Raw genomic sequence first — 13,689 nt, 5'->3', positions numbered from 1 at the left:
CCGTGCTGCAGCACTCTCCCCTCCGGACCGTGCTGCCAGGAGGTAATTATGAACATAATGAGAAATGGCCCACACTGTTAATCTCCACAAGTTTTGTCACTCTCGTGCACTTATGAATGAGCATAACAATCTTTTCCGCTGGCAGGAGGACAGCAATCCAGACTCACTAACAGAACCTGACGTGGTAGATGGAAACAGATGGCTTATTTCCAGTGTTTTATTACCCATCTGTGAAGGTTTCACCCTCGCTTCTCTCTCTCTGATGATGCTGAAGGCCTCCTGGGTTCACGCTTCACCACAGATGGATTTTTCCTGGAAGTGCCCAAGCAGGAAAGGCAGATGTGTGAGGCTCAAAGACCCTTGTGTCTATGTTCTTCCTCTTCCCAAACGTGTGTGTTAGTTGTCTTCCCTGAAATAAAGGACAAGTTTAAGACCCCAGGAAAGGTGTTCATGAGCAAACCTACAGGCAAGACCCGCTCCAAACTGAGCCTGCAAGCCCGGACTGTAAAGCTATCACTTATGTCTGGAAATTCCACTTAATCCTGTTGAGGTTCAGCCTAGCACATGGCAAACACACAGAGCGGAGCACGGAGCACGCTGCAGCTCGGATAAGCGCGCAGCAGAGCGCGGCACTGCCGACGTTTAGGCAGCGGCTCTTCCAGGCTGGGATGCCACAGCCCCGTGGTGTGCCGACGCTGCCTGCGCTGCCCAGGACCTTCCTGCACCCAGCACCTCTACCAGACGCGTCCCATCCTCTGGTCCAAACTTGCTCATGGCCCAGCTGAAGGGCTGTGATCTAGCGGCCCTGCTGCCATAGCCGTGGGCTGTGCGGGGTGGTCTTAGCTCTGCCTCCCACCACTGCTGGCTGTCACGGCGAGGGGGGGACATGGATAACAGCCCACCCATCTCTTGCGCCTGACCCCAGGAGATGCTGACGACAGTGCGGGATCCCTGTGCTGCTGGCCCTTGGTGGTCCCAGGCAGTGGGGGGGGGCTGCGGCATGGTCTTGTCCCAGAGGCTCCAGCGCACCCAGGGAACCCTGCCTCAGTTTCCTCACTCACAATCATCTCCTGCAAGCGCAGGGGGAAGTTCCCTGCAGAGTCCCATCACTTCCCCCAACCACCCACTTTCCCAGGGGAAGGGAAGGGAAAGAGGGAAGGGAAGGGAAGGGAAGGGAAGGGAAGGGAAGGGAAGGGAAAGAGGGAAGGGAAGGGAAGGGAAGGGAAGGGAAGGGAAGGGAAAGAGGGAAGGGAAAGGGAAGGGAAGGGAAAGGGAAGGGAAGGGAAGGGAAGGGAAGGGAAGGGAAGGGAAGGGAAGGGAAGGGAAGGGAAGGGAAGGGAAGGGAAGGGAGGGGAAAGAGAGAAGGGAAAGGGAAGGGAAAGAGAGAAGGGAAAGGGAAGGGAAGGGAAGGGAAGGGAAGGGAAGGGAAAGAGGGAAGGGAAAGGGAAGGGAAGGGAAGGGAAGGGAAGGGAAGGGAAGGGAAGGGAAGGGAAGGGAAGGGAAGGGAAGGGAAGGGAAGGGAAGGGAAGGGAAGGGAAGGGAAGGCGGTGCCGCTGCTGAATAATTCAGCGCTGGGGGGGGGAACACCGCCCCGCGGCTCCGCGCACCGCCCCGCGCTTCGGAGCGCAGCTGGGAGCGCGGCACCGCGCATCGCACCGCGCATCCTACCGCGGCACCGGGCACCGCACCGCGGCCAGCCGGCACCGCTCCGCACCGCTCCGCACCGCTCCGCGCCGCCCCGCGCCGCTCCGCGCCTGGCCGCGCACCATGGCCCTGCTGCTGCAGCTCCGCACCGTCTCCGGCCTCCGCGGCAAAGCCGACCGCATCGCCAAAGCGGCTTTCCGAGGTAGCTGGGGTGGGGGGGGGCCGGGGGGGCTGTCCCGGGATGGGTTGTTCCCTGCCGCCGCTGCTCCCTGCCTCAGTTTCCCCACCGCGGCCGTGGTTGGGTTGGGAAGGGGGGATGCGAGCCTGCCAGCTTTAAGGGCTGCGCACCCCTCCCTGTTCGGGGCATGAGCCCCCCCCGCCACCAGAGCTGCTCTCCTGGGGTCTCCCCGCCTGCCGGCACCCAGCCTGGGACACTGCAGCCCCCACGTTACCTCCCCTGCGGGCAGCCCCTGGGGAGGGGGATTCAGCCAGGGCAAAGTAGGTAAAGTCCCAGGGTGACACCCCTCCCCCTCCCAGGAGCGGGACCGTGCCCCAGCTGGAGGGAACTGGGCTCCTGCCGTAGGGTCAAGGGCTTGGTCATGAAGCTGTGCCACCAAGAAAGTGTCACTGGAAGGGCCAGGAGGAGAACTTGCCTTGTGCCAGGACCCGACGTGTGCCTGGATTTCTTCTAAGGATGCTGCAGCTTTGGTTTTTCTGCTCAGATCCGCGCCAGCTCCAAAGCTTTCTCAGGGAAGCTTGCAAAAGGAGCAAAAACTCTCCGGGGGTGCGTACCCTGAGCAGCAGCCAAACCTTTTCCAAGTCCCTGAGGGCTTGGGGAAGGCTCTGCGTGAGCTCGCTGCGTGGTGCCGGATCCATCCTCCAGCGTGCGGGAGCCCACCGGCAGGCAGAGGCGGGCATGGGATGGTTTGACAGCACCAGGAATCAGGAATAGCAATCCCTTCTCTTGGCAAACGTGCCATGGGAGAGCAGGGAAGCAGGTATTTTCATGACCTCCCAGCCAGGCCAGCCAGCACTGCCTGAAATGGCCTTCCCTGCACTGCCTTAATGACCATAGTGTCATTAAAAAGGTGTAATTATCCCCTTATTTCCCTGTCCCTGCCTCCCAGCATCAGCGCAGGGGCAATTAAATAACCTCTGCAGGAATATCCTCTGCAGATCGTATCCCCGGCTGACGGTGAAGCCTGGAGCCATCCCAGCCCTAAGCCACCCCCCGGCAAACCCCCACCACCTCCCCTGGCAGTGGAGAGGGGGGATCTGCAGGAGAACCAAAGGCCACTGCGGGTTTTCCCGGTGAGCCCCGGGAGGACCCATGTTTCCAGTCCTGAGTGTGCCTGGCCCCTAGCCTGGGACACAACCCCTGTAGGATGTGCAGGAACCGTCCCTACTTTCACATCTTTACTTAAGAGCCACTGTGAGACCCTGCAGTCCAACCGATGGGCAATGGGAATGACACCCACTTTGAGTTGCTTTGGGATCAATGCTGTGCCTGCTGTGCTCCTGCGGCACCCCCCCCCCCCGCCTCGTGCTCCTGCCAATTCCCTTGTCAGAGCCCTTACAGGACACCAGGGCATTTCTCCAGGCCCCCCCATGATCCCATCTCCACTGTCCTCCTAGGCGTGAGCTGGCTCCCGCATGGTGCAGGATCACCATCGCTGTCACGCCGTCCAGGGAGGACAACACTAAACTTCACAGCCGTGTTTCCTTCCCCGGTGCTGAGCCATGAGGAGCTGAGCTCCTTGTGGACATTTCTTTCCCAAGGAAGAAATTTGGCATCATCTTCGAGGACCGTTGGGTCAGGGTTCGGAATTTTTTTTCCTGATAGTTTGCTGCAACCGATTTCTGTGCAAAGAGCAGGTTTAGTCTCACGCTTTGAATGTAGCAGGCATCACCAATACCTGCAGGCAGGGATCCCTCTTGCCCTACTCGTCCTGGGCAGCCGCAGAGCTCATGATGCGGCCACCCGATGCTGCTGTCTTCTGCAAGCTCGGTCCTAGAGGAGAGGCTCCCGGTAACGAGACCCAGCAGGGCTGGATCCTGAGATGGCTAGAAAAATCCTACTGCTGAAAGGGTGGTCAAGGTGGGTTAGGAAGTGATCCCATGTGTGGCTGGGTTGGTGAAGGCAGCAGGCAGGTGGGTTAGGACCGACCCATCCCTCAGATAGGATGGTGGATGGAGAGGGGTTTGGTCTTGTTCCCTGTTCGTGCCACCCGGTGTGTGTCCAAAGCTGCAGCAAGCCTTGCCTGTACAGGGAACAGCAGTTTAACACCTCATGTTAACATTAGCTCCAAAGCCTATCTACATCTTACCCAAATTCCTTGTCCCATAAGGGGAACAAGTGGATACAGCTCCATGTCTGCCCTGAGGATGGGGAAGTCCGGGGGCAGATCCCCTGGGTACCTCTTTGACACATAGCAGCATCGCTTTTAGGTTGTGGGAGCGCACTGAGCCTGGGATGCCGGCTAACACAAGACGTGAATCCGGGACAGGACCTTGTTCTGGATGAAGGGACCAGAATTATCACACCATGAGGATACATAAACAGTATCTTTCTGACTTTTAACAGTTGTAGTAATAGTAAGATAGGAGTTCTCACATGCTCTCAGTCTTTTCTTGATGTGCTTGGTGGTACTTGTGAGGATTGGTTCGTGCCAGGTTGCTAATTGCTTTGGATGAGGTAGGGCCAGGTCCTGCAGGTGCCTGGGCTGGACCCTGACCTGCACCGCTGGGTTTTGGCGCTGGGTTTCAGCAGGTAGCTCCTGACACCCATCTCTGAGGATGCACAGCACTGCGTTGCATTACCTTCTGCAAGAAGGCTTTCCTTCCTCCGGAGTGTTTAGTGCATGGCCTTGGGGCTGTTGTACTGACGGGTGCGTAAGCACATCCCGGAGCTGGGAACAGGGTCTGCTCCCCACTGGGTCCCACACTGGAGGTGGCCGTGAAGCGTCCCAGCACTGCGTGTGGTTGGTGCAGAGCTCCTCCAGTGGCTCAGGCAATGCTTTGCTGTCCCCTTGCCCCATGAGAATTTGGGAATGATGGGCAGCAGAGTCATGGCATGGCAAGTTCGATGCTGCTGTGAAGCTCCGTTATTTATCCTGTTGGCTCCCTCATCCTCTCTGACCAACTCTTTAAATCCCTGGCTCTACTTTTGCCGTTTGATTAAATTTCTGCTGCACCATGATCCCCATCCAGGCTGGCCATGGCTCTTCCCTCCAAGCAGGGCCCATCCAAACTGCCCCAGGGCTGCCCAGCCCCGGGCTAACCCCTGCCCTGGGATGGGATGGGGCCAGGCACGACGGTCTGGACCCTCAGAGCAGACCCAGGAGAACATCCCGCTGTGGACGGTTGGGTTTTGGTGCCAAGCTCTCTAGAGGGAAGAGTCTCCTGCCTTTCCCCAGTGACTCTAGAGGGAGCTTTAGACCCCTTTAGCATGGAGTGAGGTGACCTCCACCAGTCTGGCATCCCTCAGTGCTCCTCACAGCAACTCACAGGTTGAGTGTTGTGCTGATACTCCTCAGTAACCTGGTTTTCCTGGAGTTACTGAGCGTTGCAGAGAGGGATGCTCTTCGCTAGTCAAGCTGCCATCCAGCCTTCTGCCTCTCCTCACCCACTGGCAGCACAGCCTGGGGCGTTTGGGCAGAGCTCCCCAAGTGGGTGTTTGCTCGTTCAGCCACAAGTATCTATTATTGCACAAAAAGAAGTTAAAGAAAGAGTTTGACTCCAGTGTGACAGGCTGCCATGTGCGTTTCTGCAGGTGGGCAGTGCTCTGAAATGCTGCTTGACTTCCGCTCAGGTGGGAGATGAATAAATCACAACCTTGATAAAAGCATTCCTGAGAAAAGGGCTGAGACTGACAGCTGTGTGGGATGGCTATGGAATAATGCTGCTTCTCTTCCCCCAGGGATCCCAGCACTCCTGGCAGCCCCTGTGAGCCGTAGCTGCACTATTTGGATTTTGCAAATAGGAGAAACTGAGGCACGGGCAGGAGCTCCCAGTTCTGGACCCATGGGAGCAGCCAGGGAAAGATGCCAGGTTATCCAGCTCCTAGTCTGGAAGTGGAAGGGAGAGGTAGCCAAAATCCACTCCCACCCCTGAGCATCAGGGACTCATCTCCTACCATGGTGCTGGATTTGACTCACCAAACTCCCAGGGAACACTCGTACCCTGGGAGGCTGGGGGGGGGGAGGGGGCGGGTAACCAAGATCCCTTGACTTTATGACCCTCCCAGTTATTCATAGGAGATTCGAGGCTGGTTTTGAACTTCAGTGTCTTGTAAGGTACACATCGCTCCACAGCAGCTGCCCCGTGCATGCTCCAGGCTGGCTGAAAAGGGCTCCAAAGCCCCAAATCCATTGCTATTGCAGCTGTCCAGTTCTCCACCTCTTTCCTTTGCAGGTGAAACTCAGCTAGGGGTGACTTTGGGATTTTCTGCAAATACTTGCTCTTCAGGCTGGCTGCAGGGGAAGAGCAGAAAAATGGTGAATTTTCTTCAGCCTGCCAATTTTGGGGGTGCTTGCTCCTGTTCCCCAGTGGGGTCTGAGCTTGTACAGGGTCACTTGCCTATAGCAAAGTTTTCACTCTTAGACCAGCCTAATTGCATTTGCAAAGGAGGGGACTTCTGCCCCAGTGCAATTAGAGTGCTTGTCAGCTAATTGATCACAGATGGAGTTATAAAGAGCTTCTTGGCGAGGCTTCCTCTCTGGATTAGTGTGTGTAAATGAGGGAGATAATTCATGGATATCTCCCGGAGCACCACTAGGCACCAGTGGGTAATGATACCGCTGTAATGAAACATCACCTTGATGCTCGCTGGACCGGGAGAGGATGGGGCAGGGCAGTCCCACCGTGTTGGCTTGTCTTCAGTCATGCTCTTCGGAGAAATATTTTGGGTGGCAAATTGTCCCCCTTGGAGTGCCTTCTCCCAGATACTGTTTCCTATGTGTGTTCGCTTACAGCCGATTCACCCCCTGACCCGTGCACATCTCCTCATTAGTTTGGTCCCATATCTACGTGAGGGTGCTCTGCAGCTTCCCCTTGAGCTCACACCACAGCTGAGATGCTGGCTGTGCCTCTGGCACGCGATGCCTTTTCCATCACCTGGGAGGCTGGGGGGTCCTAGAATCATAGAATCATGGAATGGTTTGGGTGGGAAGGGAACTTTCAAGGTCCATCTAGTTCAACCCCTGCCATGGGGTTCATGGCTTCAACCAGATCAGGTTGCTCAGAGCCCCGTCCAACCTGACCTTGAATGGTTCCAGGGATGGGGCATCGACCACCTCTCTGGGTGACCTGGGCCAGCATCTCACCACCCTCAGCATAAAAAATGTCTTCCTTATACCTAGTCTGAATCTGCCCTCTTTTAGTTTAAAACCATTACCCCTTGTCCTATCGCTACAGGCCCTGCTAAAAAGTCTGTCCCCATCTTTCCTATAAGCTGGAAGGCTGCTGTAAGGTGTCCCTGGAGCCTTCTCTTCTCCGGGCTGAACAACCCCAACTCTCTCAGCCTGTCCTCACAGCAGAGGTGTTCCAGCCCCCGATCATCTTTGTGGCCCTACTCCTGGCGGCTCCATCCCAGTGGAGGACTGGTCCCATTCCCATTCCCCATCCAGGTTCCCTTGCTTTGGGTGAGGAAGGGCTGGGCTGCGTCCCACTGCAGCTCCCATCCCACCCCAGGGGAAGCGAGGAGGGAACCAGCACTGGGTCCCTTTGCACTGGGAGGCAGCCAGTGTGCGCAGGGCAAGGGTGGGCAGCCATGCCGCAGCCCTGGAGGCTTGTGGGTCTCCTCCACCCTCACCCAGAGTCAGTTGGCATGAGAAAAATACAGTGCTCTGCCTATATCACTGAGAAACTCGGCGGGATACAGGACACACCTTCTGGGTTTGCTTTACCGAGGTCGGATGTTGCAGACAGCAGAAAGCCTGACAAAATTATTTTCTGGCTCTCCTTGGGTAATAGTTAAATTAGAAAGGGATGGGGCATTCCCTGCCAAGAGCCATGACAGCAGGATGTCTCAGTCTTTGGTAAAACCAAGTAAAAGTTGACCCTGCAGCAGTAAGGGCTACCCTGGCATCCACTTACCCTGACCACAGGTTGTCTGTAAAATGCTGGGCCCAAACCAGGCTCATGCACAGAGATGTTTTTAATTACCCAGGAGACAGTTTTCTTTTCTGGAAGGGAAAGCCTCAATGTGATTCAGTGATTAAATATTAGCATTTTTATAAGTTTTCCTCCTGCAGTGTTATGAAGTGGATATTAACTAGAAATATTGATTCAAGGGAGTGTGTGTAGCTAAGGTTATCCTACCGAGAGCAGCTGAAAGCATGGGGCAACCTAGGAGCTGGGGCTCCTTGGGAAAACCTGATTACTTCAATAACTAATGCACATGCTTGGCTGCTCTCCCTGGGCTTCCCCTCCGCAGTAGCTTTTCCTCTCATCCCATCGCTGACGGGGGGCTTTCGAGGCTCCCCTGCCTGCACAGGCAGAGCAGCCTCAGCTCCTCACCCTCCCCAAATCCCTGCCCCGGGACAGTGCCCGGCAGATCCGGCGGTGCGGCGGTGGAGGGATGCTGCCGTCGGGGTGGGCACGCGTGGCTGCATCCACGTAGTTGGACTCAAACCTGCAGATCCGCTGCTCTGTGCAGGAGCTGGGGTGGTTTTCTTGGGGTAGCCGGTCCTAAGTCTCATCCCCGGGGTCTGAGCATGCTGCTGGGGTGTGTAGACCTGCATCCCAATACCCCGAAGCTTGAGGACCCCCTGTTCAACCAATGCAGAAACTGCCACCATCCCCCTCCCCTTGCTCTGTTTCATCTGCTCTGCAATAGATGGGACAAGACTTGAGCGCACCAATTAAGCGTACTCCGGAAAAACCTTCTTAATGAGCTCTTAAAAGAGGTTAATGTGGTGTTTAGTGCCAGTGCGGGGGAGCTGAAGCTGGATTCACCCTCTTGTGTGGGCTGTCCCCCCCTTTGCACGCACGCACACGTGCCTGCAGTGCTCTCACACCTTCGCAGGCGCCTTTTCCCCACCCCAGGCGATGCCCACAGACCGTGTGCCATCGAGGCCACCCCTGCAGACCCTGACCCCGGGGTCTCGCTGCCGCCGGTGCTGTGCAGCTCCCACCCCGTGTCTGCTGCTCCGGCTGCCCCTCGCCTGGCTGCAACCAACCTGGTTTTCTTCTCCCCTCTCCAGGGCTCTCCTTCTACACCCGAGTGCTTGAAAACTGCGAGGACGAGGCCAGGTTTGATGAGGTAAGAGAAGATGTGTTTTCTTCCCGGTCTGTCTCACACATCTGGTTTGCTTTGCCGTGACTCCCTTGCTGGACAAATATCCCCGTTCCCCAATTTAAGTGTGTTGGCATCTTCGTTGTCTGCTCCAGGGTTTCTCCTGGCAGGTACCAAATGGGTCTCTTGGCTGTGGTCTGGCTGGGGCTGAGGACAAGGGCTGTCCTGTGACCTGGGACCAGCCCTACAGCATTTCCCCATGAGGCGATTAATTAAAAAAAAAACAAAACCAAAACCCACCCTGTTGTTTGCATTGAAGTTTCAGGAAGAAATTACTTGTCTCCACTGGGCAAATCCCACTGGGCTCTTGGCTCTCCTTCTCCTCGTCTCAGGGGGAAAAACTCCTCCTTGTTTTAAATCCCTGGTGCGTCAGTTGTTGATGCTCACCCTGCCAGCCTCCCCCTTCGTCTGCATCCCTCAGCTCACGCCAGGTAACAAACCAATTGATCTGCTTCGGGTGCCAATCGGATTCTGTATTGGCCTTCAGTGCTCAGTTTGGGGCTTGGAAAGGGACAGAGAAGGATTTGAGACCCAAGATCTGTGTGGTTTTAAAACACAGCCTTTTCTTAAGCGGTTACCAAGAAAATATTCTGAGATGACTGAAATAAGGTCACCCACACAAGCAGGGAATATTGTTGCTGCTAAGTCACATTCAAAATGGAAATATACTTTCAAAAGAGAACGGATATTTCCTCTGATTGCTTTGTGTTTCTCGTAGAAGATAACCTGTTCCCAGGGGCTGGAGAATACAAGAGGCTATGAGGAATATTAAGATCTTTTATCGCTTTCTAAAGCTTTTTCCACCTTTAGCAAATAAGGTTTTGTCCTGGTTCCAGGCATGGGATGTTTTTATGTGGTGATAAATCCCATGGCGTTGCAGCCTGCATGGCCAGAAGCACACCCGCCTCCTCCCTGCCCCTGGCATGGGTTAGCCCTCGTTCCAAGTTTTAGGGGAAGAGCTTAATCTCAGGCTCCCCTAAACTGCCAGGGAGGATTAAGGGTCAGGGGAAGCCTGCGTAGGATCTGCCCCTGATAGCTCCAGGTTTGCATGGGATCGGTGAGGCACGGCAAGAAGGCGGCTGGAGATGTGGCTCCAACCACGCTCCTCCGAAGCTGAGGCAGCCGGGGGAAGCTGCTGATGGTAACGAGATGGAGATTTCTATAGATCTGCACACAGCAATTTGTTAGTATAATAACTGATTTGAATAACAACCACGGAGGTGTGCACTGGTGGAGCTGCCTGTGTCTCAAAATCCTTTGTGATTTGAATGAGGAGATCGTTCCCCCGCTGGGGCTGAAGAGCTGGAGGCTCCGCGCGCTCTCTCAGGCTCTCTCAGGCTCGGTGGGTGCCGGATGGCAGCTGCTCCGAGTGCTTGGTGCTGCACAGTGATCCTGGAGCATCCCAGCCAAGCTTGGAGCATCCCAGCCAAGCTTGGAGCCCCCTGCGGTCCCAGGCAGCGTGCAGGAGACAATGGGCGCTCGGTGCATGTCAGGACAAGGACTAGAGAACTTAAAAGACAGCAGGTATAAGAAAGCCTTGAGCTACAGGTGTATGTTAGCGTGTATCATATTTTCTTCTAGTGCCTCTTACTGCATCTGTGGGGATAAGCCCCAGGCTGTCCCCATCTCTCTCTTTAGATCATGTTTATTACAACTCCTGCTGTGAAAGCCTCAAGTAAACCTGGTTAGAATCAGCCTGGTAGTATCTACACAGTGAACTGCAGCAGAGCGAGGCAAGCTGATTTGGAGCAACCTTGCATGCCTGGACCAAGCCTTGGGCTCTTCTCGTCAACTTGCGCCGGGTGATAGGCGATGCATTGGCAGCAGCTAGGCTGTACCCAGCTCCCGGCTCCCCCACACTGCAAATACCCTGATTTTTCTCATCAACCACTTGGCTCCAGCCAGAGGAAACTCCAGCATGAATCAGAGGTTACTTTGCGCTGGGGACCAAGGTCAGCACGGAGCCCTAGCAGAGATGACATGAGGGTGTGCAACTGCTGGTTGCTCCAGGTCTTGAGACCTGCCAAAAATGAGTAATCCCAGTGGTTTTTAAGTTAAGCACCTTCTTAAGTCTTTCCCACATCGGTAGGAGAGTGCTCATGCCCTGACCAACTACCCCATCAGTCAGGCTTTTATCCTCTGGGTCACGCAAGGTCTTCACAGCATTTCACAGATGAGCCAGCATGTGTATAGCCACTCCGTGAGGCATTCAGTTACCTAAACGTGTGCTAATGCCATGATGTGTTCTGATAGTTTGATGTGTTCCGATGGCACGGAGCGAACAACGCAAAAAACCACGCAGGAAGCGACGCGGGGGACTGCCGGTGAATTTGACATTCCTGCAGTTCGGAGGGGAAGGCAAGCCTACGTTTCTGGGTTCGCCCTCCCAGCTTTGCTGGGGGCTTGTTGGGAATTCAGCCACATCTGCAAGATCAGCCCAAGTGGGCCATGCCTCCTGTACGGCTAGGGATGGGGCACCTGCAGCTTGCCCTTCTCTGTAAATTGCAGAGAGCTCTGTAGGAGCAGTAATACCAGTGCTGTAGCCCTGCCGCACGCTGGGAGGCTGAATGCTGGTCCCTGCTTGCGCATAGCTGGTTACTGGGGCTGGAGATAGCTAGCTGCCTTTAGGAGGAACAGGCTGGACACTTGCACAGGTGCATCGTCCTTATCATGTAGGGCAGAGCACAAACCACAGCAAAAGAGGTGCAATCCTGTTTCTTCTTCCCTTATTAAATCTCTCGTTATCTCATGCTGCTGAAGGACTCCCTGATGCAATGGCCACAGACAACAAACCTGCTGTGAGCTAGGGAACGTGTCTTGAGCTGCCTGGAGTAATTAGCTGATGAGGCTATCCAGGAAAGCAGATATTTCCCTTTGAGTGTACACACAAGGCAAGTTATCATGCCACTGATGACAAGCCCAGCTGATGAACTTTATAGAATAAAATTTTATTATTGCATCACTGTAGCACTCAACTATTCCTCTGCTATTCCCCCCCACAAGGCTATCGCACAGGGAGCTTTGGCAGGGAGGTGGTGGGTGCGTGTGGTCTGTAACGCTTGCGATGCACAAAATTGAGCTGTCTTCTAGATGAGCCCTGATGGCTGGAGCAGTATCAAGGGGTCTGCCTGGGGGCACTGCCAGGTTGGGACAGTTGAAGATGAGCAGGAGGGTCTGCCTGCCCTCCAGTCCCTCTGCAGAAGCGGTTTTATTCCCTCTTCAGCTTCCTAGTTCTCCTTGAACTTTGCAATGAATTAATACTTGTGGGATGAGAGGTAGGGTCTTATTTCACATTACTCTCCAGTTACCCGTGCACCCTCCTAGTGCTCACGTGGTTCCTTGCACTGATCATTTATGAACCAGAAGCTTCAGAAATGACCCCGTTTCCTCCTGCTTTCCTCTCAAAATGGGGTAAAACGGTGACCTAGTGTCTGGGGGGTGATTTGGATGGGGGGATGTCTCATCCCCCGTGTGGGGAAGGCTTCCGAAGCTGAGCTGGCCGATCTCTCATCTCTGTCAGAGGAGATGAAACGGCGTGAGGATGAAAAGGATGCTCCCTCCCCGCAGAAAATTCACATTAGGTTCATGTGAAGCCAAAGGTTTTTTTGACAGCACTAACGAGGACATCAGCCTTCCCTGCCACCGCTTAACATTCATGAGGATCCACTACCAGACTGAATTTGGGCTGCCCCAGTGGTTTCCATTTGTTTGGTTTCACTCTATTCCTTTTGCAATTATTTTTATTCGTTGTGTAATGAATTATGCAAAGCCTGTGCTGCTCCAGAGCCTGGGGAAGATGATCTGCTGCCTATTCCAGAGGCACTATGGCTGTATTTGACTTAATTGGGACCGGCTGCATTGTGTCCTGCTTGCACCCCAAAGGGTTTCTTCTTGGAGGGGCTTGTCCCGCAGCTCTCCTGCAGGCACCCACAGGAGGGAAGGGGACTCCGGTGATGGTGCTGTGCATGGAGAGCTGTGGATGGGTCCTGTATGGTCTTCCTTGCCTGCATTCAGTCTCTCCTAAAGGGTCCAGGACAGGCTTAGGTGCTGCTGTCAAGAAAGCCGAGACCCAGAGCTGCAGCCCTGACCCAAACATCTGGAAATGCCCCTGATTAATCAGGCTTGGAGATGACAGGCAGGATGAGCATCCAGTCAAGGCTCCCAGGTGCTGCAGAAAAAGGGGTGACATGGCTTAAAGAGAGGTGACACGGCTTGCAAAGATGCACTTTCCCAGCTCCCTTGAAGCAGTATCAATATAAGTGTCTGGCTTCTGCATTCTGCCAAGGCATTTCTCTGCCTCTATCTTTTTTTTTTTTCTCCCTTCATTAATAAAAACAGATAAAATCGACCCAGCAGATATCACTTGCTTAGCTTTGCACAGGGCTTTTTAAAAGGTTTTTAACAATAAAACCAGTAAGGAGAATAAACAGGCAGGCAGCCAGGGAAGGAGGAAGGGTACTGAAAGCAGGGAAGCGTTTGGGAGCAACCCCAGCCCCAAGCAGTGCCGCGGTGGTGGGTGCGCTCCCGGACCAGTGCTGCTGGCGTTTCCTAATGGGACCAGTGGGGAGGGAGCAGGGAGAGTATCCCATGGGCGTTCAGGATGGTGCTGAGCCCCATGCTGAGAGCTGCTTGCTATCAACTTGGCTATCAACAGCAGTGCAGGCACTGTGAGATGCTGATCTTAGCTGTGCACCCTCTCCCTCCCTCTTCCACATCTGGCACACAGCTGGACCAGCCCTCATGGGCAG

At 54.8% G+C, this 13,689-nt stretch overlaps 1 protein-coding gene across 22 annotated transcripts in view; it reads left to right on the top strand.

Moving 5' to 3' along the window:
- Positions 1 to 1,600: 1,600 nt before the first annotated feature.
- OTOF (otoferlin) overlaps positions 1,601 to 13,689 on the top strand; it is a 106,998-nt gene continuing 94,909 nt past the window's right edge. For 10 of the 22 annotated variants that reach the window (XM_069805423.1, XM_069805418.1, XM_069805416.1 and 7 more), the window contains exons 1-2: positions 1,638 to 1,846; positions 8,850 to 8,908. In XM_069805423.1, coding sequence (XP_069661524.1) covers positions 1,768 to 1,846; positions 8,850 to 8,908 — 138 coding nt within the window. In that variant the 5' untranslated portion in view covers positions 1,638 to 1,767. Of the gene's footprint in view, positions 1,847 to 8,849; positions 8,909 to 13,689 lie in introns of all 22 variants that reach the window. The other 12 variants (XM_069805430.1, XM_069805429.1, XM_069805426.1 and 9 more) reach the window with 5 other exon arrangements.

This window comes from Haliaeetus albicilla, chromosome 18, assembly GCF_947461875.1.
Source record: "Haliaeetus albicilla chromosome 18, bHalAlb1.1, whole genome shotgun sequence".
In the NCBI taxonomy this organism is placed as follows: Eukaryota; Metazoa; Chordata; class Aves; order Accipitriformes; family Accipitridae; genus Haliaeetus; species Haliaeetus albicilla.
Note: the sequence above shows the minus strand (reverse complement) of the source record. Positions and strands in the feature narration are given on the sequence as shown.